Below are 27593 nucleotides of genomic sequence, written 5' to 3'. Positions count from 1 at the left end.
ACTATTTCAACTCATCTTCATCGATGCACAAGTCGCCGAAGCAGCGTCGAACAGGAAAAAGATGCACCAGGCAACCAAACAACAGCAACAAACATGTCTCCTGACGAATAATGCCGCACGATCATGCTTTTCATGATGTGATATTTTTTGGTGGAGATCTGGGGAACTTAAAACATCTGCATGACTGTGGCTGCAATTAGGCAACCTAAGGTTGGTTGGTTGTTGCGGGGAAGGAGACCAGACAGCGTGGTCATCGGTCTCATCGGATTAGGGAAGGAAGTCGGCCGTGCCCTTTCAGAGGAACCATCCCGGCATTTACCTGGAGTGATTAGGGAAATCACGGAAAACCTAAATCAGGATGGCCGGACGCGGGATTGAACCGTCGTCCTCCCGAATGCGAGTCCAGTGTCTAACCACTGCGCCACCTCGCTCGGTAGGCAACCTAAAAGCCAATGCCTACACAGACAGAAACCGAAAAACAAACGGGAGACTACAACATTTTTAGATCAGTATGTTCAGGAATAAAATTGATTCCAAATCAACAGCAACTCAGCTGCATATCAAGCATCCATCAGTGTTGGACGTTGGTCAGGACCCGGCTAAATAATGGAAAAGATTCGACAGAGTTATCAAATACGATAGGTGGGACGACGTGATGTGATGGGTAAATGGGTACTTTTACTTGCACGGCACAGTCCAAAAATGGTTCAAGGACATGAGGAGAAGCTCGTTACCTGGGACAGTTTGCAGACCGAACTAAGCAAAACATTTGTAGCAAATCTCCTTAGCGGAACAACAACCAGAGAACGGGGTCTAACATTTTCACGGAATGGCATGGTCTTACATACTGAAAGTTTTGGCTCTATGCTATGCTGTATGAGGTGCATTCAAGTTCTAAGGCCTCCGATTTTTTTTCCTCTGGACTGGAAAGAGATAGAAACATGCGCATTGTTTTAAAATGAGGCCGCGTTCATTGTCAATACGTCCCAGAGATGGCAGCACCGTACGGCAGATGGAATTTTACCGCCAGCGGCGAGAATGAGAACTGTTTTAAATACTTAAAATGGCGACGTTTTCCTTACTTGAACAGTGTGGAACCATTCGTTTTCTGAATTTGTGTGGTGTGAAACCAATTGAAATTCATCGACAGTTGAAGGAGACGTGGTGATGGAGTTATGGATGTGTTGAAAGTGTGTTCATGGATGCGACAGTTAAATGAAGGCAGAACATCGTGTGACAACAAACCAAAACAACCTCGGGCTCGCACAAGCCGGTCTGATAACATGATCGAGAAAGTAGAGAGAATTGTTTTGGGAGATCGCCGAATGACTGTTGAACAGATCACCTCCAGAGTTGGCATTTCTGTGGGTTCTGTGCACACAATCCTGCATGACAACCTGAAAATGCGAAAAGTGTCATCCAGGTGGGTGCCACGAATGCTGACGGACGACCACATGGCTGCTCGTGTGGCATGTTGCCAAGCAATGTTGATGTGCAACGACAGCATGAATGGTACTATCTTTTCGTCGGTTGTGACAATGGATGAGACTGGATGCCATTTTTCAATCCAGAAACAAAGCGCCAATCAGCTCAATGGAAGTACACAGATTCACCGCCACCAAAAAAATTTCGGGTAACCGCCATTGCTGAAAAAATGATGGTGTCCATGTTCTGGGACAGCGAGGGCGTAATCCTTACCCATTGCGTTCCAAACGGCACTACGGTAACAGGTGCATCCTACGAAAATGTTTTGAAGAACAAATTCCTTCCTGCACTGCAACAAAAACGTCCGAGAAGGGCTGCGCATGTGCTGTTTCACCAAGACAACGCACCCACACATCGAGCTAACGTTACGCAACAGTTTCTTCGTGATAACAACTTTGAAGTGATTCCTCATGCTCTCTACTCACCTGACCTGGCTCCTAGTGACCTTTGGCTTTTTCCAACAATGAAAGACACTCTCCGTGGCCGCACATTCACCAGCTGTGCTGCTATTGCCGCAGCGGTTTTCCAGTGGTAAAAACAGACTCCTAAAGAAGCCTTCACCGCTGCCATGGAATCATGGCGTCAGCGTTGTGAAAAATCTGTACATCTGCAGGGCGATTACGTCGAGAAGTAATGCCAGTTTCATCGATCTTGGGTGAGTAGTTAATTAGAAAAAAAATCGGAGGCCTTAGAACTTGAATGCACCTCGTAGATCCTAAAATGACAGAAGCCGATAAAATATAACATCCGATGGACTGAGTAGCAAAAGGTATGTATCAAAGTCGTTTGGTAACGAACGTCACAGCAACGTAGTAAGTCCTGCAATGGTACCAAGGATACGTGACAGTGCAATAAAAAAGACTCTGATGAGGAAGGTGACCCACTCCGTATGTGGTCACTAACATAGTTTTGTATAACCACAACTACTCACGATCCGTGCTCACAGCTTAATTTCCGGCAGCTTTACGTCCTGCCTTCCAAACTTCACAGAAGTTCTCCTGCGAAACTTGCAGGGCTAGCACTATTGCATAAAAGATATTGCGGAGACATGGCTTAGCCACAGCCTGGAGAATGTCTCCAGAATAAATTTTTGCCTCTGCAGCGGAATGTGCGATGACATGAAACTTTCTGGCAGATAAAAGCTGTGTGCCGTGAGGAGGGGTCGGGAGTTGTGCGTGAGTAGCTCAGTTGGCTGACCACTTGCCCGCGAAAGAGAAATGTTCTGGGTTCGAGTCCCAATGTAGCACAGCGTTTTAATCTCCCAGTAAGTTTCATGTGTACCGTTCTTGTGCGTTGGTAACACGCCAGACTGCTCGGAAAGAGACAAGCATTCTCGACTATGGACATGCAGCACAGCTCCCCATATTAGCCACCGAATGCCCCTAATTCAGTTTCCACATTACTTATAGGATTCTGAATAGTATTGGATTGCATCACTTCGGGATTATCCTAAACTTAGGACAGTACCAGTTCAGCTTCACCAAGTATTTCATGTTGACTATCAATAAATTACATAAAAATCCATTTACAGACCTCGTTATTTCATATTTTGCCATATACACTCCTGGAAATTGAAATAAGAACACCGTGAATTCATTGTCCCAGGAAGGGGAAACTTTATTGACACATTCCTGGGGTCAGATACATCACATGATCACACTGACAGAACCACAGGCACATAGACACAGGCAACAGAGCATGCACAATGTCGGCACTAGTACAGTGTATATCCACCTTTCGCAGCAATGCAGGCTGCTATTCTCCCATGGAGACGATCGTAGAGATGCTGGATGTAGTCCTGTGGAACGGCTTGCCATGCCATTTCCACCTGGCGCCTCAGTTGGACCGGCGTTCGTGCTGGACGTGCAGACCGCTTGAGACGACGCTTCATCCAGTCCCAAACATGCTCAATGGGGGACAGATCCGGAGATCTTGCTGGCCAGGGTAGTTGACTTACACCTTCTAGAGCACGTTGGGTGGCACGGGATACATGCGGGCGTGCATTGTCCTGTTGGAACAGCAAGTTCCCTTGCCGGTCTAGGAATGGTAGAACGATGGGTTCGATGACGGTTTGGATGTACCGTGCACTATTCAGTGTCCCCTCGACGATCACCAGTGGTGTACGGCCAGTGTAGGAGATCGCTCCCCACACCATGATGCTGGGTGTTGGCCCTGTGTGCCTCGGTCGTATGCAGTCCTGATTGTGGCGCTCACCTGCACGGCGCCAAACACGCATACGACCATCATTGGCACCAAGGCAGAAGCGACTCTCATCGCTGAAGACGACACGTCTCCATTCGTCCCTCCATTCACGCCTGTCGCGACACCACTGGAGGCGGGCTGCATGATGTTGGGGCGTGAGCGGAAGACGGCCTAACGGTGTGCGGGACCGTAGCCCAGCTTCATGGAGACGGTTGCGAATGGTCCTCGCCGATACCCCAGGAGCAACAGTGTCCCTAATTTGCTGGGAAGTGGCGGTGCGGTCCCCTACGGCACTGCGTAGGATCCTACGGCCTTGGCCTGCATCCGTGCGTCGCTGCGGTCCGGTCCCCCCCTCACGCCCCACGTGTTGAGCAATTCGGCGGTACGTCCACCCGGCCTCCCGCATGCCCACTATACGCCCTCGCTCAAAGTCCGTCAACTGCACATACGGTTCACGTCCACGCTGTCGCGGCATGCTACCAGTGTTAAAGACTGCGATGGAGCTCCGTATGCCACGGCAAACTGGCTGACACTGACGGCGGCGGTGCACAAATGCTGCGCAGCTAGCGCCATTCGACGGCCAACACCGCGGTTCCTGGTGTGTTCGCTGTGCCGTGCGTGTGATCATTGCTTGTACAGCCCTCTCGCAGTGTCCGGAGCAAGTATGGTGGGTCTGACACACCGGTGTCAAGGTGTTCTTTTTTCCATTTCCAGGAGTGTAGTTGAGTAGCGTCTTTCGTATTCTAGCACAATTAGTGCTATATGTTTCTCCCGTTTGCTCTATATTTTTATTTCCTCAGTCACATAAAATATCCTTAAATTTGTTTGATATTTTTATTTCGCTGACTACGCCACATTCTAATATTACTTACAGTTGTTGTGCGTGTGCTTTACGTTCACACACATAGACCGAAACTGTTACTAACGTTATACTGTAAAGTGCAGTATTGTTTTCCTTTTGTTCTTCGCAAAGATATCAAAAAAGTCAGAAATGTTTGGAGTTTTACACTGATATCGTCATTTTGTGCGTACGTCACGTTTTAACCAAGGTGTACGCGACTGTATTATCTGTTTATAACAAACGATCTTAGCACAGTGCAGCTAACTTCCTTTGAATGTCAGAAGTTGTTGACTATCTTAGAGATATTCAGACTGCACTACTGTGGGCCATTCAACAACTTGAATGTCTCATTTCATAGTTTGCAGAAAGCGTTGTATCTAAGGTAGTGTCGTCAACTTTAAACAGTGTGGGTAATATCGTCTGTCAGACATCAACAGCGTTCTGAACAACGAAATTAAAGATACTGCGCCAGGGTGTACCAATTTTTGTCAAAGACCTCGATATGTCTCCATTATTGTGCCACCATCTAAAATTTCTATTGATTGCCTGCTGCACATTGACTAACCTCACTCTTTTAAAATTATTCTAATAGTTGGTGAAATTGTTAGTTAATACTTTATATTCTAGGTAATTTTCTGCTTAGCTATTCCTTAAAGTACTGTATATTTAGTTAGGGTATGATCTGTTTCTGCGAAAGCCACTTCGAACGACATTTGTTACTTGTTCTTCCATTGCAGATAAATGTCTTTGAAGAAACTGGCATAGATTATGAATTTTGTGTACTGGAGACATCTGATCTTACGTCTATCGTTCGTCATCGCGGTTTTCCTCCTTGCATTTATCTCGCTCTCTATTTTCTCTTGCTACGACCAATTCCTCTGAGCTGCACCTGCAATTCGCGCCAATTTGCGTTGGCGATGTTGGCGAGTGGTGCTTGAAACCTGCAACATGTTACCACCAGGACACTGAATATTTCAAGATGCTTGTATCTGAGGAGGTGGACTAGTCGAACAAGTAAAAAAATACTCCACCTATGGCGGTTTGTCTGCACATTAATTACAACGGTTGCTGTGTCTCTTTCCGGCGATACCATCATTGGCCTACGCCAAAGATATATGTGACTACTTCAAATGACAATGTTCAGCGACAATCATTTGATTATTGTCGTTATGGAAAACTCATTCTATACTAGTTCTTACCCAGCGGACCAAGACGATAGTTAATAGCGACAACAACTACGTCGTAGTCCATAAGATATCCATATTCATAGGTTGTGGCACTGCCTTCCATGAAACCACCGCCGTGAATCCATACCATTACTGGAAGGAGCTCCTTAGGCCTCAACTGAAAGAATAAAACGATCATAAAGACTCATTTAATACTGTAGCTTGACACATAATTTAAGTAATCGATTATCTATTACAGGAGCAAAGATAATCGCAACATCTTAAAACAAACTCTTTCATTCTAATGTAACCTGATATTAAGTAAGTTCTCTTTTTGACATGCTTATAACATCAACACAATATTGCTGGCTGTATGCAAATCCCTTAGATGTTAAACAAACCATCTGAAATTTTATTTTCAGATCCTATAAGAAATCAGTACTTCGAATTTTAAAGCCACAGAAATCCGCTAACCCGTGTTTTGCTAAAATAAATTGAGGATGTATAAGAACTAAAGATCATGACAGGATAATAGGTTTCGTTAGAGACCTACGTTTTGGCTAGTTAGAAAACTCTATCACGAATGGACAAAGGGATCCACTGTGCAATATCAAAATCCATTTAAACAATGTGTCCAAACATGAAGCCCGAAACTAATGTTAGGGAGCAACAGTTAATGTTTTACACCTACAGCTGGTTTCAAATACACCAGGTGAGTTAGTAGCGACACAATATTTACACGTCTTAATCTTGATATTTTGTCATCCACAACTTTGGAAATACGACTGTCATCGTGAAATCTAAGTGCAGTTTTGGAATCAGAACAACAAATACTTTTCGGTTAGACATTTACATGACGTTTTACAGACTTCGTAAACATTAAATTTACTTTATTTTTCTAAGATGGCAGAACGGTTTGTGGATGGAATAGATGACTGTACTATTGTTGCTGTTTGTACGCTTTGATTTAATTAGTAAGTGACAATCTCTTTTTCTGTTGTATGTATTACAAATTGAAAATACTTCTTTCCACCAGGCAACTTACTTCTACTTGGTACATACTTCGTGACCTCACATCACATGATCTGGAGGGGAGATGCATGTCTATATATACATTTTTGAGAGATACCAGCAGCAGTTCAGCGTGAAGTGTCATTGGGCAAGGTCGTGTGACTTGAAATTCATGCAGTTATTGTAATTGTCTGCCAAAATCAAATTGGCAACTATGAAACAGCATGCTAAACACTTTGTTATTGTCGATCTCGTAAACTGTGATATTTCTGTGAAGTGCGTTTTCCAATAAACTACGTACTCTGAATTAATGTTTCTTCTTACGTATTAATACATGGAACATGACACATTTAGCTCAAATGAACCCAGGGAACAATCTCCTGGAATGGTCAGCTTCCAGCATTATTGTTGTAATCGATGAGACCCATCGTTACATTTGAATTTATGGAATTTAATTTATGGGGCACAGTCCGCCCCCAGTAGCTGAGTGGTCAGTGCGACAGAATGTCAATCCTAAGGGTCCAGGTTCGATTCCTCATTTTCTCCGCTCAGGGACTGGGTGTTATGTTGTCCTAATCATCATCATTTCATCCCCATCGACGCGCAAGTCGCCGAAGTGGCATAAAATCGGAAGACTTGCACCCGCCGAACGGTCTACCCGACGGGAGGCCCTAGTCACTCGACTTCTTTTTATTGTGGGGCACAGAGTTTAAGTGATTTTAGACAACCATTGATAGGAAACCACATAAGGTACCGATTTAGCCAACTGATTTATCGTTACAAGTATTTTAGCATTCAACCACTAATATTGGGAACATAATCCACAGTAAAGCGTTTTGGGAGTCAAGCTTCCATCATCTGGCTGTCTAAATTAATACTACATAAATTGCGCTTTAAAGGCACCCAATAACAAAATGTAAAAACATATAAAACTAAGGGTCATGGGAAAAAAATCAGGTATGTCACTTTTCCGAAACTGAGTTATTGGTAAAGCTCCATTCCGACTGAACACATGTATCTCTACAGAGGCTCCTTCTGGGAAAATACAGCGTAGAAAAGGGCGCAAAAGAAGTGACGTCATTTCTTTTCCACTTCATCATTCTTGCCTGGGTGACGTTGTTGAAGAGCTCCATGCATGTTGTCTCAGGAGTAATGGTCAATATTTAGGGATCTGACAGGAATGACCATGCGAAGGAAGAAAGTCTGGGCTCTAAAGTACATACCTGAAGAGCTGTGGGCACTTTTTCAGTAGATCTAACTCTAACAATTCCCTTCTTCGTTCTCGATCTCCTTCCAAATTCCAGACTAAAATACACACCACAAAAAAAGTTTTATCACTTCGATTCCGAGAGTCCCAGAACCTGTACAGAAAATTGGAATAGAGATAAACATAAACATCATTTCCGCCCTTTTTACTGCTCAATAAAACCACACATTGCATCTTGTACCACCATACAGCGACACCTTCAGAGGTGGTGGTCCAGATTGCTGTACACACCGGTACCTCTAATACACAGTAGCACGTCCTCTTGCATTGATGCATGCCTTTGTTCGTCGTGGCATACTACCCGCAAGTCATCAAAGCACTGTTGCTCCAGATTGTCCCACTCCTCAACGGCGTAGGTCCCTCAGAGTGGTTGTTGCATCACGTCGTACATAAACTGCCCTTTTCAATTTATCCCAGGAATGTTCGATAGGGTTCATGTCTGGAGAACATGCTGGCCACTCTAGTCGAGCCATGTTTTTTTGAAGGAAGTCATTCACAAGATGTCCACGATAGGGAAGAATTGTCGTCCATGAAGACGAATACCTCGCCATTATGCTGCCGATATGGTTGCACTATTCGTCTGAGGATGGCATTCACGTACCGTACAGCCGTTACGGCGCTTTCCATGATCACCAGCGGTGTATGTAGGCCCCACATAATGCCACCCCAAAACAGCAGGGAACCTCCACCTTGCTGAGCTAGCTGGACAGTGTGTCTAAGTCGTTCAACCTGATCGAGTTGCCTCCAAACGCGTCTCCGACAATTGTCTGGTTGGAGGCATATGCGACGCTCATCGGTGAAGAGAACGTGATGCCAATCATGAGCGATCCATTCGGCATGTTGTTGAGCCCATCTGTACTGCGCTGCACGGTGTCGTGGTTGTAAAGAGGGACGTCGCCATGGACGTAGGGAGTGAAGTTGCGCATCATGCAGCCTATTGCGTACAGTTTGAGACGTAACACGATGTCCTGTGGCTGCTCGAAAAGCATTATTTAACATGGTGGCATTGCTGTCAGCGTGCCTCCGAGCCATTATCCGTAGGTAGCGGCCATCTACTGCAGTAGTAGCCCTAGGGCGGCCTGAGCGAGGCATGTCATCGACGGTTCCTGTCTCTGTATCTCGCCCATGTCCGAACAACATCGCTTTGATTCACTCCGAGACGCCTGGACACTTCTCTGGTTGAGAGCCCCATCTGGCACAAAGTAAAAATGCGTCGATGACGCTATCGAACCGTGGTATTGACCGGTTAGGCATGGTTGAACTACAGACAACACGAGGCGTGTACCTCCTCAATGGTGGAATGACTGGAACTCATCGGCTGTCGGAGTTCTGGGAACCGGGGTGATGAAAAACATTTTTATGTGTGTATACACATCCGCGAAGCCTGACTAAGTTTTTCCATCCTGTCGCTGCGAGGTTCTTCAATCAGCTGCTCCACAGTCAGAATATTGTGTCTGTATTATTAGAACTGTAAATTCGTTTAGTACTGGTTATTTTGGAATTAATTCGTCTTGACTTACCTGTTTCTTTAGCGTTACAAATTTTTTGACTCCTTTTTCGGAAATTGCTTCATTCTTGGAACACTCCGGATGCCAATAGCGCCGTTTCCATTTTTGGTGTACCGAAGATGTTAATTTGTGAAGTGAAAAATATTGTATGTTATTTATTGATGTAATCACAGTTCAAACATTATACATACTTTTTCTCGAGTTGCATAAAAATTCACTTACCTAATTGTCTCCACTGACCCTCCAAACTGTTTGGTCATCAAGACCTCATTTTACTTTAAAAGTAAGTTTCTAAATTTTTTAATGTTTTATAGTTGAAATGCGACAAGCATTTTGCATGCCAGTTTTATCAAATATCAGGATATATTTATCATTCTGTCTGACAACAGGGAAAATCAGTATGAAAATGTTAATGGTATTATAAACCATAGCGACTGGAAGTAGAGTGCCCTGTATTATTTGCATGTCTCTCTTTATTAAGTCTGTGACGGTTTTTAATCGGTTATGCATGTTTCTGGGACACGTGCATGTGCAGCTCATTAGACTTGAGACAGAGCCAGGCAGATCGGTGATCGGCGTAAGAGACCGTGGCCTGGGTGCCGTAAGATTCTTGGAAGTGAGGTCGGCTCAGAACCCACGGGGGTGGCAAGCATTGTCCTCCCACACGATAGCTTGCTAATGTACAGTCCGGGGCACTTCGGTATTGTGTGCCGCAGTCGGGAGCCCCTCTGAATGTTTTCTGACTTCTTTTGAAGATAAACATTTGTCACTTGTAGAAAGCGAGGGCCACAGAAAAACAAACTCTAGCCTCATAGCGGTCCTCTCTACATTTGTCAAACCCAGTTGCCAGGCTTGGTAGAAGAACGTGCTTGCGTCAAGACAAGTGACAGCAGAACTCAGCGCTCAAATGAATGCTGGTTGGTAGTTGGGGAGATTTTCACGTTGCCATTGAATGCTGTATGAGACGAGCTATTGTTGATGGGATTCTCTGTTCAAGGGGATCATCGTGATTAGATCACAGTGGTTCGTAAATTTTATATTTGCGACTCGCACCTTTTGGCGACAGGGAATAGCCACGGCAAAAGTCAGCGCCGCGAGGGATGCAGATCAGGGGGTGAGACGCAAGTGTTTACGCATCGAACTCTGATTAAGATGCAGTGGTATCCTGATCGACTTGGCATAGCATTGCGGTAGAGGCTGCCACATTTTGGAGTGCCGGAAAGGCGCGGACAACTACGTCTTCGTGAATGGACTACAGCGCACAACTGGAAGCAGCACAATCACACTCACTGTGAGCATAAATAGCAGCAGCGGCGGAATGGTTCGATTAGATTTCACAGTTATGGAATCCAGGACGATCGCCTGTTTCATCTCCTTTTGCAATGGTAATGTACGTGTGAACTTTTGAGTTTTAGTCACCAACATTCAGACACTGCTGTGATCGACAGTTCGCATGATTAAATAGTTGTCAGTCATTGTTGAACTTCGGGAGGGGGTAAATTCTAAAGAAGTCAAGAAGTAATTTCACTGATAAGGGAGTGAGGCTACTTTCCGTTTTATCTCCATACCATTTTGGATAGATATAATTGTTGCAGGTGTTTGAGTATTCATTTTATATGTTCATCCTGTAAATGTTCGTGTGCCTAACCTTAGTACTGAAGTCAGTCATTGTTTCTGTTCGACCCCTGCACTTGCTTTGACCTGCAATATTTTAATCTGTGCCAGGAAGACATTAGCAGTCTTGTGGAAACCATAATCAACATACCACTCCAGTCAGATAGACTCAGTCAGAGCGAAATTTGGTGCAAATTCCCCCTTTAAAACCTATGCCCAGAGCTGTAATTTTCACGTTCTCCATTGAATTTTGTGTACAAAAATTTAAATATTACATTTTAAAGAGGTGGTCTGCCCAGAGTTAGTTTTGGAAAATTAAGGGAAATTCTACACAATGGGTCTTAGCGAAGTAAAACGAGGACAAGACCAAATAATATTATTTTGTTTTTTGTGCCTTGAGTACTGTTGTGTATTTTATGTAGGCTTATCATAGACAGCCAGATGACGGGAGATTTACTCCCAAAATGCGGTGCTGTGGATTATGTTCCCAATATTAGTGGCTGTATGGCGTAATTTTTTTAAGACAACAGTCAAGATCACTATAACATTTATTTATTATGACCGGTTTTGGCTCATGTTAAAATCATACTCCGATTTTTTTGGTCTCTCTGTGGCTGGTGCTGGGGTCTTCTCGGAATTTTACGTTTTACTACGATCGTACACTGTCAATGTTACATATTTATAACGATTACCTCAAAACCACTGCCTCAGGTGATCAACATGGGCAATCTTGGAACCGATGATTTACATTATTTAGTGGCTACCCAGCATGACAAGTTACGTAAATAGCTTCCCACTTGTGCTACACTTAGGTCAAAACCGCTTTCATAAGTAGAAGTTACTTGCATTTTCGAGAGGCTACAGAGAAAGCAGAGTTATTAACCGAATTGGATTAAACAGTTCGTAACAGACACGCAAAGTAAGTTAGGCACTCGGTATAAGAGATGACGGTCTCTCACTTTTAACTGGCTTGCTTTTGTAATCTGTAACCTTCACAGGTAGTAAGTGCATACTTCCACACATAAAAATGCTTAGCCTCACGACGATGTGAATTAACAAAATAATCTTGCAACTCAATCCGATCGTAATCAAGTAGTAACTGACTGCCAGCTTGTCGATGACCTTGTTGTTACATAAAAGGCCCGCCGCCTGTGACCCCAGTCGCTGTCAGCCCGCCGCAAAACAAGGCGGTATTTACGTCCCGCGCCAGCCGCGTCCGCCGCGATGCCGAGTCCCACACTGTAGCGAAAGGCAGGCCACCGTCTGTACTCTGCGTGTTCTCCAAGATTTGATTTCCAAATGCAGTTTCATATATTGCGATATCTTGTAGTTTCAAAACCGCCTTAATAGGGTCAGTGATCTGTAACCACAACGGCACGGACAGTAGGACCCATGCCGGCAATCATTGCTTTTTTGTCTTTTCTTTATTTTTTTGGTTAACGAAGTACTGCCTAATTGGTTTATATTGATTCTCACATAAAGTCACATATTAATGCTCCTCCTAGGATCCGGGGTTCAGCTTTTCAAGCTGTTTTGTAATGTAGCCACTTTGCACCACATATTTTTCCCCCTTTTTCAAATAATCGTTCTCCTTTAATAAAATGATTCTTCTCACAAAAATATTCGACGTTTAGTTGTATGCAAAGCATCAAACTCTAGTCTTTTTGTAAATGGTAGCCGGCCGTTGAGGCCGAGCGGTTCTAGGCGCTTCAGTCCGGAACCGCGCTGCTGCTACGGTCGCAGGTTCGAATCCTGCCTCGGGCATGGATGTGTGTGGTGTCCTTAGGATAGTTAGGTTTAAGTAGTTCTAAGTCTAGGAGACTGATGACCTCAGAGGTTACGTCCCATAGTGCTTAGAGGCATTTGAACCATTTTGCATGGGGCACTGGCAAAGGCAAGAACGACATATAAAATCAATCATAAAAATAGCGTTGTTGCGCATTACAATTGGGCGGTCCTGAGGCGACAGTGATTGCCAATAGAAGAACTGGCCGCAAGAGGACGGCGGTGTGGTCACGGTCCTATGGTGTCGGTCTATGAAGGGGAAAATGTGGCTATCCTGATCGACGAAGGCACGAAGGTGTCGGCACTCACCATTTTGTGCCTTCAGAGAACATGGCTATGACGTCCTGGATGCGCATCTGAGCTGTCTTCGGCACGTCTGCATACCATCGACAGTCCAGCTGCTGCCCGTTCATCTGTGTCGGAACGGATCTCATAATTAGTTTCATACGAGTTAATAAAAATAAGTCATTGCTCTTGTGTTCCCGCGAAACTTTCATCGACATTTCGAATAAATTTCAGGATCTTATATGAAGTCAGCAGAGGATTATTAGCCTCATTTCACATGCAGTCAAATTTACATAGAGAATCATTAATAAAAGAATAGTGGAGGAGAATCTGGCTGGAGAATAATTTGCTTTTTGACAGAATACAGGCACAGTGCTGTCGAAGAGGGCGCTGTGGTTGCTGGTCGTGCTGTTTCCAGTGTTGCGCTCCCAAGCGTTTGCTTGACGTGGGTTTGACCCCGATGACTGACTGGCCCGACCACCACACATTTATGTGACCATAATTATCTGGTGGCATCTGAAGACGAAGCTTTATTCTTTGAAGCCGGTCGTGGAGTAAACTAAGAAATTACTGATTACTGAATCGGATTTTTATTCTATAAATGATGGAGAGCATCTAGCTGTAGAGCAATTAGGTTTTAGTCGGATACAGGCGCAAGAGATGCAAAATGACTTGAAAATTTTGGAAAAGAGCTTCATTGAAAGGGGTAGACTTATAAAGGTGTTTTATAGACCTGCAAAAGGCCATCGGTAATGTGGCTTCAGATAAGCTTGCATCCATAATGAGGAAACATAGGATGGACTGGAAACTCAGACGACTGATGGCCGTCATATTTATATGAAAAAATGTCGGTGAAAGTGAGAGGAGGAAGTACCAACTAAAAAGGACTAGGGAATAGAGTAAGGCTGCTGTCTGTCTTCTCCACGTTTCAGTCTGTGTCTAGAAAATATGATTGACCAATGTTCACTAGATGACAAGAGGAAGAAGAATATAGGGTTGGAGATTTGCAGACGGCATGATATTCCTACAAACTACCGAAAACGTATTCAGGATACAGTGTATACCATTGAAGCTACAGCAAAAATTTATGGAAGAAAAATCAGTATAAAAGAAACAAAAGTAAAGGCAATAGGAGGAAATAAAAAAGTGAAGATAATGCTGAACGGAGAAGTATTAGACCATGTGCAAAGCTTTAAATAACTCGGAAGCAGAACAGAAAGTGACTGGAAGAGCAGCACAGAAATCTAAACCGGAATTGCTAGGCGAAAGTGTCTTTATATAAGAAAAGAAGAATTTTCTGCAGCAATATGGAGAAATATTTTTAAAAAAGGCTAATAAAATGTTTTGTATGGACTCTCCTCCTGCGTGGAGCTGAAAGGTGGACACTGGGGAAGAAAGGCAGAGCAAGGATACAGGCTTCTCAAATATGGACATGGCGGAGGATGGAAAGATTAAGTTGTATAGATAGAGTGACAAATGAAAAAATACTCAGAAGAGTTGAAGAGCAAATACAATTACTCGATGTAACAAAAAGAAGTGGGTTGGAGTTATATTAAGAGAGACGGAAGGACTTATAAAAACAGTCTTAGAAGAGTATGTGGAAGGAAAGAGGATGCGACGGAGGAAGAGATTTCAGATCCTGACATTAAGAAGGAAGCAATGTGTCGCAGGAAATGGAGACGCAAAACCCCGGCTGATACAGCAGAAAACATGATGGTGGTATGAAACCCACTTTTTCGTTCGTAGAGGTTGATGATCTCCCATTTTTAAAAGTTACTATTAATTCTGAATTAAACTTTTGCAAGTGTTGAAACTGTGTTCTAACAAAACTTCTGAAAAAGTACAGCTGCTGACCTCTAAATCTAAAATTCGTTGAATTATATCCATGACATTAATTGTAATTCAATTGTTTTATGTACGTCTCTCGTGTTAATGTGCTTATTGTGTACATTTTGGTTCGGTTACAGAGCTGTAAAAAGGATCCGCGTTGCTATCACGCTGTATTTAACGTAACAGCTTAGTAAAGTGCACCGAAAGTTACCTAAGATTTAGAAAAGGGACTAATTTGGTGACCACGATGAGCCAGGCATTGCTATTAGAGCATGTACAAGTTTTTTGGAGCATACGATCTGCAGTGTGCATTAGCACGATATTAATTACACTAGCTGAAACAGCATGTATTATGTTCGCATTTACCATACTCGTTACACCGTTTTTCGATTACTGTACTGTTCAAACCTGCATGTCCACTCTTTAAAAAGTAACACTCCGTTGTTACGCTGCTACGATCTAAACATTACCTATTTTAGATGGCGACCGTTTTGTATTTCTGATTACTATGTTGGCAAGTTCTAAGGCTTTCCTCCGTTCTATATTCAAATTTTATAATACTTGTAATTACACACGTCCCATCGACTTTTCTAACGGTAGACTGAGATGTAGCTAAGCGTATGGAGGAAAGGTTTTAAATTTCTTGAGCCCGATAGCCAACATATTCAACGATCGATTAATAAGCTCTTTCGAGATGTTGCACCACATTTTGTGTTGTCCTCTAATCTAATGGGTTCTGGTAGACGATACTCACTGTACAGAAGTTGGGGGACACCCCCTAATAAAGTGTCGGACCTCCTTTTGCACAGCGTAGTGCAGCAACTGGACGTGGCATGCACTCAACAAGTCGTCGGAAGTCCCCTTCAGAGATACTGAGCCACGCTGCCTCTACAGCCGTCCACAGTTTTGTAAGAGTTGAGGTGCAGAATTCTGTGATCGAACTGACCCCTCGATTATGCCCGATAAATGTTAGACGAGTTTCATGTCGGGCGCTCTGGGTGGACAAATCATTCTCTCGAACTGTCCAGAATGTTCTTCAAACTAGTCGCGAACAGTTGTGGTCCAGTGAAATGGTGCACTGTCACCCATAAAAATTCCGTCGTTGTTTGGGAACGTGAAGTCCATGAATGCCCGCAAATTGTCTCCATGTACCCGAATGTAACCACTTCCAGTCAACAACCGGTTCAGTTGTACCACAGGATCCACACCATTTTGGAGCCACTAACAGCTTGCACATTGCCTAGTATTTGAAAACTTGGATACCTGGCTTCGCGGGTTCTGCGCCACACTCGAATGCTACCGTCAGCTGTTACCAATTGAAACCAGGACTCAGCTGACCAGGTCACGGTTTTTCAATCGTCCAGGGTCCAATCAATATTGTCACGAGCCCAGGAGGTGTCGCAGGCGATGTCGCAGTGTTAGCGAAGGTACTCTCAAAGGTCGACTGCTGCCATAGCCCATTAACGCCAAAATTCGCTGCACTGTCCAAACGGATACGTTCGTCGTACGTTCCACTGCGATTTCTGCGGTTATTTCACAGTGTTGCTTGTCTGTTAGCACTGACAATTCTAAGTAAATGCCGCTGCTCTCGGTCGTTAAGTTAAGGTCTTCGACCGTTGCATTGTTCATGGTGAGAGGTAATGCCTGAAATTTGGTATTCTCGGCACAGTGTTAACTTTGTGGATCTTGTAATCTTGAATTCACTAACGATTTTCGGAATGGAAAGACCCATGCTTCTCGCTCCAACTACCATTCCGCGTTCAGAGTCTGTTAATTCACATCTTGCGGCCACCATCACGTAAGAAACCTTTTCACAAGAATCACCTTAGAACAAATGACAGGTCTGCGAAAGCACTGCCCTTTTATACCTTGTCTACGCGATACTACCGAAGTCTGTATACGCGCATATCGCTATCCTATCACTTTTTGTCACCTTAGTGCATTATATTGCTTTAATTTGTAACTCTGAATGACTATATGCCAGTCTACTTTCGATATCTCAAGGCTATCAGTTCACTCTACATAAAAAATACCTTTATTAATATAGGAGTTTCCATATTCTGAAGTGAACAACGACTTAAAATGTATCGGTGAATGTTGGCAAACACATTAATGTAACTAAAATAAAAAGAGTCTTCAGAAAGGCGGTGTCTAAGCAGTATTAGAAACTTCCTACTGCTTTAGTACGCATATTAAGCTTTTACATTTTATGCATGGACACTTTTTTTTGTAAAATATTGGTTTGTACTCAAAATAGGTACGATGAAAACGCTAAAAAAATATGTCGATGGAGGTGTGCATGATGAGATGTTGTTGAAACATGTTTGTGAAGGATTCTAACTATTAGAGACCCCTACCTAGACACCTGTCTAGTAGTCGTACCTTCCCCTGTGGCCATTATGACTTCTAGATTACGTTGACGACAAATGGTGGTATGGAATCCTCCAAACGCTGAAGGCTTTGGGGAGCCATACTGATCCATGTGCTTTTAGTTAGTGCCAAAAAACTTACAGACTGGATGTTGCTGATGAGTCCGATTTCCCAGAGTTCTATTTTATTGATTCGGTTTAGTAATTTCTACACGTTACGACTTATATCTTCAACTCCAAACACGAGAAGCAGTTGTTGCAATAGGTGCGAAGTATTGTAATCTCTTACCTTACAAAATCTGAATACTGGTAATGCAGTAGAATCACAATATGCAGACATACTGTTGACCTATCACATTCTGCCCCTGTACAAAAGTGTGTAGTAGGCACAACAAACCTCTGGCGTGAATACGTTAAGGTACAGACAGTCTTCGGATCCCTTCAGTCCATCTAATGAGAACTGTGAACACGAAGGCCCAGGAGTTGTGGCATCACGGATGTGTTCCCATGCTTCCGGGGGTTCAGGACTCTGTAAAAAGAGAACAAACGTAAGCCGGAGGCGCTATGATGTAGCACAGATTTACTAACGATCTAATGATCTTTTGAATGTAGCTGTAAGAGTAAAAACTATTGACATCTTTCTGGAACATGAATATCGGGAGTTCATTCCTTGTTATTTGCCAAAAACGTTACTTGTACAAACACCGCAACTGAAACCATACACGAACATCACAGTCATACAGAGATATTATAAATGATTCATTCGTTTACAAAGTTCGGTGCTTTCCGAAGTGCTGGAATATGCGAGGTGTTTATCTGTTACAACAGTGCAGTGTGCATTCAAAAGGAAATATGGAACTAACTGTCTTCCAAAGAGAACATTGTGCGTTGGTACCGACAATTTCGAGACCCTTGGTTTCTCTGTAGACAGAAAGCTACCGAGCGACAAAATGTGCCAGAAGCAACCGTGGAGAGGGTTTCTTATGCAGTCCAAAAAATTTAGCTGGAACTTGGAATACCACAGCGTACTGTGTGGAAAGCAAGAGGAAACTGCAGCCACTATTTTTCCCGAGAGCGTGCAGCTCTACTGTTTGGTTAAATGATGATGGAAACCTTTTGGGTAAGATATTCCAGAAGTAAACTAGTACCCCATTCGAATCTCCCGGCGGGGACTACTCAGGACGACGTCGTTATCAGGAGAAACAAAACTGACGTTCTACGGATCGTAGCGTGGAATGTCAGATCCCTTAATCGAGCGGGGAGGTTAGAAAATTTTAAAAGGGAAATGAATAGGCTAAAGCTAGATATAGTGGTAATTAGTGAAGTTCGGTGGCAGGAGGAACAGGACTTCCGGAAAGGTGAATACAGCATTTTAAATACAAAATTGAATAGGGGTAAATGCAGGAGTAGGTTTAGTAACGTGTAAGAAAATAGTAACGCAAGTAAGCTACTATGAACAGCATAGTGAATGCATTATTGTAGATAAGACAGATACGAAGCCCACGACCACCACTGTAGTTCAAGTTTATATGCAAAGTAGCTCCGCAGATGATGAAGAGGTTGAAGAAATGAGTGACGAGAAAAGATACTAATCAGATGTTTAAGAGAGACGAAAATTTAGTAATCATAGGGGACTGGAACTCGATAGTAGGAAAAATAAGAGAAGGAAAAATGTAGCTAAATATGGACTGGGGGAAAGGAATGAAAGAGGTATCCGCCTGATAGAATTTTGGACAGCGTATAATTTAATCATCGCTAATACTTGATTTAAGAATCACGAAAGATAGTTGTGTACGTGGGAGACACCTGGAGACACCGGAAGGTTTCACGTTGCTTATATAATGGTAAGACAGAGATTTCGGATCAGGGTATTATATTGTAAGACATTTCCAGAGGTAGATGTAGACTCTGATCACAATTTATTGGTTATGAACTGTAGATTAAAACTGAAGAAGTTGCAAAAAGGTTGGAAATAAAAGAAATGGGACCTGTATAAACTGAAAGAACCAGAGGAGAAAATATAAAAATTCAGTAAATGAAGTGGACGAAAGGGTGTACGAACGTCTAAAAAAATGAAATTGACTGGAATTGCAAAATGGCTAAACAGGAATGGCTAGAGGACAAATGCAATGACTTAGAAGCATATATCATTAAGGGAAAGATAAATACCGCCTACAGGAAAATTAAAGGGACCTTTGGGGGAAAAAGAGAACGGCCCGTATGAATATCAAGAGGTCGGATGGAAAACCAGTCTTAAGCAAAAAACGGAAAGTTGAAAGTTAGAAGGGGTAGATATAGGATCGATACAAGGGAGATGTTCTTAAGGACGCAGATGAAGATCATATGGGTGATATGATACTGAGAGGAGAATTTGATAGAGCACTGAAAGACGTAAGTCGAAACAAGTTCCATTACTGTTAGCCTAGGGAAAGGCAGCTTTGTCAAAACTCTTCCATCTGGTGAGCAGGATGTATGAGACAGGCGATGTACTCCTAGACTTAAAGAAGAAAAATAGTTCCAGATTCCAAGAAAGCAGGTGCCGATAGGTGTGATTATTATCGAACTATCAGTTTAATAGGTCATGGCTGCAAAACACTAACGGGAGAGTGGAAAAACTGGTATAAGCTGACCTCGGGGAAGACCAGTTTGGATTCTGGAGAAATGTAGTAGCACGAGAGGAAATACTGACCCTACGACTTCTCTTAGAAGACTTTGAGAAATCTTTTGACAGTGTTGGTTGGAATACTCTCTTTGAAATTCTGAGGGTAGCAAGGGTAAAATACAGGCAATGAAAGGCTATTTACAACTAGTGCAGAAACAAGGTGGCACTTGTAAGAGTCAAGGGACACGAAACGAAAGTAGTGGTTGAGAAGGGAGTGAAAGAGAGTTGCTGATGATGATAATGATGATGTTTGGTTTGTGGGCGCTCAACTGCGCGGTCATCAACGCCGGTACATAGTCCCAATTATTACACAGTCCAATTTTTTCACAGTTCAGTCTAGCCACTGACACGAATGATGAGGATGACGATGAAATGGTGAGGACAACATAAGCACCCAGTCCCCGGGGAAACAGTGTTGTAGCCTATCCCCTACGTTATTCAATCTGTTCAGTAAGCGAGTGGTGAATGTAGATTTAAGTACCAGGAAGTCTTTACCGAAAGTATTTCTATGGAGTGAAACCATGTATGGAAGTGAAACATGGGCGTTGAACAGAATCTTCCGAAATGTGGTGCTGCAGAAGAATGCCGAAGATCAGATACTGAATTGGGGAGAAAATGAATTTTTGGTAAAACCTGACTGGAAAAAAGGACTGTTTGGTAGGACACAGTCTCAGACATCAAGGGATCAGCAGTTTAGTATTGAAGGAAGTGTGGGGGGTAAAAATCGTAGAGTGAGACCAATAGATGAATACAGTAAGCAGATTCTGAAGGATGTAAGTTGCATATAGTTATTCGGAGATGAAGAGGCTTGCACAGAATGGAGTAGCCTGGACAGCTGCATCAAATCCGTCTTCGTACTGAAGACAACAACAACAAATGTGTGACAGATTTGTCTACGGTGGTTACTATGAAAACTGTAACGTCTGCTGCTTTAGATCATTTAAAACCGGAAGATTATATCCAGTGACTTTCTACTGCCTATTTAATCATCATCTGTGCAAACAACCCATTATTTTCTACCGGTTTACGTCTCCCAGACCATCATCACTAGAAGAAAAAGCAATACATAATATGGAAAAATAATTCATCTTTATCTTAGACGTTTCTAAAAATCATCAACGTCACATGATCATATGTACACTCCTGGAAATGGAAAAAAGAACACATTGACACCGGTGTGTCAGACCCACCATACTTGCTCCGGACACTGCGAGAGGGCTGTACAAGCAATGATCACACGCACGGCACAGCGGACACACCAGGAACCGCGGTGTTGGCCGTCGAATGGCGCTAGCTGCGCAGCATTTGTGCACCGCCGCTGTCAGTGTCAGCCAGTTTGCCGTGGCATACGGAGCTCCATCGCAGTCTTTAACACTGGTAGCCTGCCGCGACAGCGTGGACGTGAACCGTATGTGCAGTTGACGGACTTTGAGCGAGGGCGTATAGTGGGCATGCGGGAGGCCGGGTGGACGTACCGCCGAATTGCTCAACACGTGGGGCGTGAGGTCTCCACAGTACATCGATGTTGTCGCCAGTGGTCGGCGGAAGGTGCACGTGCCCGTCGACCTGGGACCGGACCGCAGCGACGCACGGATGCACGCCAAGACCGTAGGATCCTACGCAGTGCCGTAGGGGACCGCACCGCCACTTCCCAGCAAATTAGGGACACTGTTGCTCCTGGGGTATCGGCGGGGACCATTCGCAACCGCCTCCATGAAGCTGGGCTACGGTCCCGAACACCGTTAGGCCGTCTTCCGCTCACGCCCCAACATCGTGCAGCCCGCCTCCAGTGGTGTCGCAACAGGCGTGAATGGAGGGACGAATGGAGACGTGTCGTCTTCAGCGATGAGAGTCGCTTCTGCCTTGGTGCCAATGATGGTCGTATGCGTGTTTGGCGCCGTGAAGGTGAGCGCCACAATCAGGACTGCATACGACCGAGGCACACAGGGCCAACACCCGGCATCATGGTGTGGGGAGCGATCTCCTACACTGGCCGTACACCACTGGTGATCGTCGACGGGACACTGAATAGTGCACGGTACATCCAAATCCTCATCGAACCCATCGTTCTACCATTCCTAGACCGGCAAGGGAACTTGCTGTTCCAACAGGACAATGCACGTCCGCATGTATCCCGTGCCACCCAACGTGCTCTAGAAGGTGTAAGTCAACTACCCTGGCCAGCAAGATCTCCGGATCTGTCCCCCATTGAGCATGTTTGGGACTGGATGAAGCGTCGTCTCACGCGGTCTGCACGTCCAGCACGAACGCTGGTCCAACTGAGGCGCCAGGTGGAAATGGCATGGCAAGCCGTTCCACAGGACTACATCCAGCATCTCTACGATCGTCTCCATGGGAGAATAGCAGCCTGCATTGCTGCGAAAGGTGGATATACACTGTACTAGTGCCGACATTGTGCATGCTCTGTTGCCTGTGTCTATGTGCCTGTGGTTCTGTCAGTGTGATCATGTGATGTATCTGACCCCAGGAATGTGTCAATAAAATTTCCCCTTCCTGGGACAATGAATTAACAGTGTTCTTATTTCAATTTCCAGGAGTGTATAACAGTCATGCATCGTTACATTGCACGTGGTCGGGTATTATTGTAAGACCAATATGAAGTTGTTTAAGGTCATGATATATAACAGATGGCTAGGTGTACTGATTGTAACGTTAGGGACAACTAAAAAAGAGAAAGATGAATTGCTTTTCCAACAGACGTTTCTGCCTTTTCTTCCTGGGATGATGTTCAAAGAGACCGAAACCAATAAAGAATAAAGGGTTTTTTGTACAAGTGAGAGTTAAAAGTGGAATTCTTTAAAGACACAGGTTACTTTCCGGCTCAATATTATCTAAAATTGAACACCTATTCCTTTCAGGCACTGTTTATAATGTATGTTTTACAGATTTTTGTTGATATCAGGTAATGCAGCACACTTTCTAAACAAATTAGAAGTATTTTGAATATTTTTGAACTTGCTTGGGTTATTAAAAATAATTACGAAGAAATTGATCCAATTTTTTTCCATAACGCTTCCTCAAATTGAGGTACAATTTAATCCAATATTATACGTTTGAAGGAGACCAAAATCTTACCAGATGTACATGACATGATGGCTGAGGTACTAGACCTATTTAATTCTACCTATTATGTATATTACCAAGGTAAAAAAATCAGATTTTACATTTAATTTTTAAAATTTTATCCTGATAAAAATATTTTTTTCTATAATTTAGTTGATTCCGCAATAAAGCTTAGGTTTGCTCCATAACTATGGACTATTGCAAGTTACAGAAAAAAACTAGAGCAATGCTTAATAAAATTTAGAAAATATTTGTACCTGAATTCTGAAAAATACGACTTGTGGGAAATTGCAAATGAAGAAATAAGTCCTATTAAAATGTGGCTCAGAACATTCCTGAAGCATAGTCTTCATCCTGCAGCATTTTTTCATCTTCAAGCTTCCTTTTTGCATTTTTTTTAGCACTTCTTCCTTCTTTGGTAACTTGAAGAGCGAATCTTTCAACTTCATGCACCCGTTGTCTGTTACACGCAAGCAATTGATCTTCGATATTAGAGCCACATTTCATGCCTACATTTCTCAGGACTTACAACCTTCCTACCACTCCATCATTGAAACATATCGCTGCATCTAGTGTACCAACTTCTAATGTATTTAGTCCTACAAAAACATTCTTGGGTCGTCTTTTCCACATACAATGGTTGAAACTTCCATTTGATTCTGAGTGCCCCCATGAAGACATTTACTGAGGAAAATAGGGTCACTCACGTCTCTAAAAATTGGTTTTATTTCATTCATAACAGGGTCAGGCAAAGAATGCTTATAATGTGTATCTGACCACTTTCTTTTGCTTTTTGTTAACCACACCAATAATCTGCTCATTTAGGGCAAAGTCTGTGAACATGGTGGTCACCTGTGGACAACTTATGAAAGTAGGTGGCCCACAAAGCTTTTCTCATTGTTGTAACATCATTTAGAGGTGTACTTCGTCTAATGGCTAGTCCATAATAACTCTAAAGAAGGTCTATTTCAGTTTCTATCAATCTGACTCGGCCAGACAGAGATTTTCCATCAGATAGCAATTTTCCTTTAATTTCTCTTCGTAGCTTCCTCACTCTAGCACCCATCCTCTTTTGCACATGTACACAACACTCCAGTTTTGTTACCAAGGTATCACCATAAACACTGAACTCAATTTTATTGAAAGCCTTAGGGTACCTATCGCCTAGGTACTTCGTATATCTAACGTTATAAACGGGCAACGACCTCTGTAATAATTTTAGAGCTGCATCAGACTTCACACCTCCATTGTAATCATCGTAATTCTTAGAACGCTGGTGTTCAATATGCCCTTCAGCGTTACCATGATGGGTGTGGCAGTACTTAGATAAGCACTCAACATCAACAACTTCTCCATTCTCCAGAGAAGTAGCACTTACAACACCATTCAAGGAACGATGTCCTCGGCGTTGCCGTGTTCCATCAAGTGCAACAAGAATATCCATGATTCCACCAATATTTACAGTTTCTTCTACTGCACGTTTCATAGATACTTTAGACGCAACCGTCAAGGCACCTAAAAGTATTTTTATGTATTTGCTGAACCTACTGGGGGGAGGAGGAAGGTCCATCAAACCACAAAACGCTTAAGCAGCCTTCTTTCCTTTTCCTCCTGCACGCATTGCATACACTAACTTCAAATTCACATATGAATTATGCACAAAGTTCGAAATCATTTTCGAGGTAGATTTATTGCAGGATCTACACAGAACTACTAATTTTGACGCTAAACCGTTGCTGCTACTTTGTTGTTATTTCTAGACAGCCTACACCATCACATTGTTTACATCTACCCACTTCCTTTATCAAAGAAGATAAGATGCCCACATCAGCAACAACAACGTCCTCTACAAACAGCGTCATTGTTAACACAAAAATTTGTATCACCAGAGGGGGGGGGGGTGCCATGTGTGAGTTTCTTCCCTGACGAACTGATACAAAGGTTACCTTCAACAGTGTGGCTTGCTTTGTTTGTGAACTGGTTGCCACGGATTTTCCTTTTATTGAATTTCTTCAAATGGTTCAAATGGCTCTAAGCACTATGGGACTTAACATCTGAGGTCATCAGTCCCCTAGACTTAGAACTACTTAAACCTAACTAACCTAAGAACATCACACACATCCATGTCCGAGGCAGGATTCGAACATGCGACCATAGCAGCAGCGTTGTTCCAGACTGAAGCGCCTACAACCGCTCGGCCATAGCAACCGGCATTGAATTTCTTGATGCGTGGCATAGTTCGTATTTATTGCACACTAAAGGATATGTACTTCCACAAGTACACTCCTGGAAATTGAAATAAGAACACCGTGAATTCATTGTCCCAGGAAGGGGAAACTTTATTGACACATTCCTGGGGTCAGATACATCACATGATCACACTGACAGAACCACAGGCACATAGACACAGGCAACAGAGCATGCACAATGTCGGCACTAGTAGAGTGTATATCCACCTTTCGCAGCAATGCAGGCTGCTATTCTCCCATGGAGACGATCGTAGAGATGCTGGATGTAGTCCTGTGGAACGGCTTGCCATGCCATTTCCACCTGGCGCCTCAGTTGGACCAGCGTTCGTGCTGGACGTGCAGACCGCGTGAGACGACGCTTCATCCAGTCCCAAACATGCTCAATGGGGGACAGATCCGGAGATCTTGCTGGCCAGGGTAGTTGACTTACACCTTCTAGAGCACGTTGGGTGGCAAGGGATACATGCGGACGTGCATTGTCCTGTTGGAACAGCAAGTTCCCTTGCCGGTCTAGGAATGGTAGAACGATGGGTTCGGTGACGATTTGGATGTACCGTGCACTATTCAGTGTCTCCTCGACGATCACCAGTGGTGTACGGCCAGTGTAGGAGATCGCTCCCCACACCATGATGCCGGGTGTTGGCCCTGTGTGCCTCGGTCGTATGCAGTCCTGATTGTGGCGCTCACCTGCACGGCGCCAAACACGCATACGACCATCATTGGCACCAAGGCAGAAGCGACTCTCATCGCTGAAGACGACACGTCTCCATTCGTCCCTCCATTCACGCCTGTTGCGACACCACTGGAGGCGGGCTGCACGATGTTGGGGCTTGAGCGGAAGACGGCCTAACGGTGTGCGGGACCGTAGCCCAGCTTCATGGAGACGGTTGCGAATGGTCCTCGTCGATACCCCAGGAGCAACAGTGTCCCTAATTTGCTGGGAAGTGGCGGTGCGGTCCCCTACGGCACTGCGTAGGATCCTACGGTCTTGGCGTGCATCCGCGCGTCGCTGCGGTCCGGTCCCAGGTCGACGGGCACGTGCACCTTCCGCCGACCACTGGCGACAACATCGATGTACTGTGCAGACCTCACGCCCCACGTGTTGAGCAATTCGGCGGTACGTCCACCCGGCCTCCCGCATGCCCACTATACGCCCTCGCTCAAAGTCCGTCAACTGCACATACGGTTCACGTCCACGCTGTCGCGGCATGCTACCTGTGTTAAAGACTGCGATGGAGTTCCGTATGCAACGGCAAACTGGCTGACACTGACGGCGGCGGTGCACAAATGCTGCGCAGCTAGCGCCATTCGACGGCCAACACCGCGGTTCCTGGTGTGTCCGCTGTGCCGTGCGTGTGATCATTGCTTGTACAGCCCTCTCGCAGTGTCCGGAGCAAGTATGGTGGGTCTGACACACCGGTGTCAATGTGTTCTTTTTTCCATTTCCAGGAGTGTATATGTATCACTTGGGCAACAAATATTCAGTAACATGTAAACGAAGTGCTTCAGCGAAACAAAAGTAAATAATAGCAAAGATAATCATTTACAGACACTACAAATCTGCACTGTTACCAGCATGTACAATGTATCACACGTATAATCGCTGGAAACAGAAAGTTCACAGTTCTTTTCGAAATAATACTTGTTTCTGTAACAGAAATAAAGGGGGCGTGGCAGCATACATTACCGTAACTTTAAAATTTGGTATATGTAGGTCATTTTTCGTTTGAAACCCTATAGTACATATATCAATGTAATCAGGAAAGACTATAGAATTTATAAGTACACTGTATCCTGAAGTCCTCGGTGTTGCATTATAATGCAGGAAGCACTTGGAGATTAACATTTCTCATCGGAACTCATTTTCAGAGACGAAGCAACCTTTCACTTGTCTGGAAAGACTGATCGCTATGCCGCGTGGGGTAGCCGCACGGTCTCGGGGGCCTTGTGACGGTTCACGCGGCTCCCTCCGTTGGAGGATCGAGTCCTCCCTCGGGCTTGGGTAAGTTAGTTTAAGTTAGATTAAGTTATGTGTAAGCCTAGGGACCGACGACCTCAGCAGTTTGGTCCCGTAGGAACTTACCACCACAAACTGATCGCTACAATCTAAGAGTGTGGGGCACTGAAAATCCTCATAAATTGCAGAGTTTGAACGATATTCACCGAGGGTTAACTTTTTCAGTGCATTATAGTAGACGAGGCTGTATGGGGGGTTTTGCAGAAGACTGTGACGGA

At 44.0% G+C, this 27593-nt stretch overlaps 1 protein-coding gene across 1 annotated transcript in view; it reads right to left on the bottom strand.

Moving 5' to 3' along the window:
• The window catches only part of LOC126174808 (venom carboxylesterase-6-like), a 190412-nt gene that overhangs the window by 123712 nt on the left and 39107 nt on the right, over positions 1-27593 (bottom strand). The window contains exons 2-3 of the mRNA XM_049921183.1: positions 17761-17892; positions 5728-5872 (exon numbers count right to left, since the gene is read on the bottom strand). Of these exons, the coding sequence (XP_049777140.1) occupies positions 5728-5872; positions 17761-17892 (277 nt within the window). The remainder of the gene's footprint in view (positions 1-5727; positions 5873-17760; positions 17893-27593) is intronic.

The sequence above is a fragment of the Schistocerca cancellata genome, chromosome 3 (genome assembly GCF_023864275.1).
Source record: "Schistocerca cancellata isolate TAMUIC-IGC-003103 chromosome 3, iqSchCanc2.1, whole genome shotgun sequence".
NCBI classification, from domain to species: Eukaryota; Metazoa; Arthropoda; class Insecta; order Orthoptera; family Acrididae; genus Schistocerca; species Schistocerca cancellata.
This window is presented reverse-complemented; position numbering and strand designations above follow the sequence as displayed.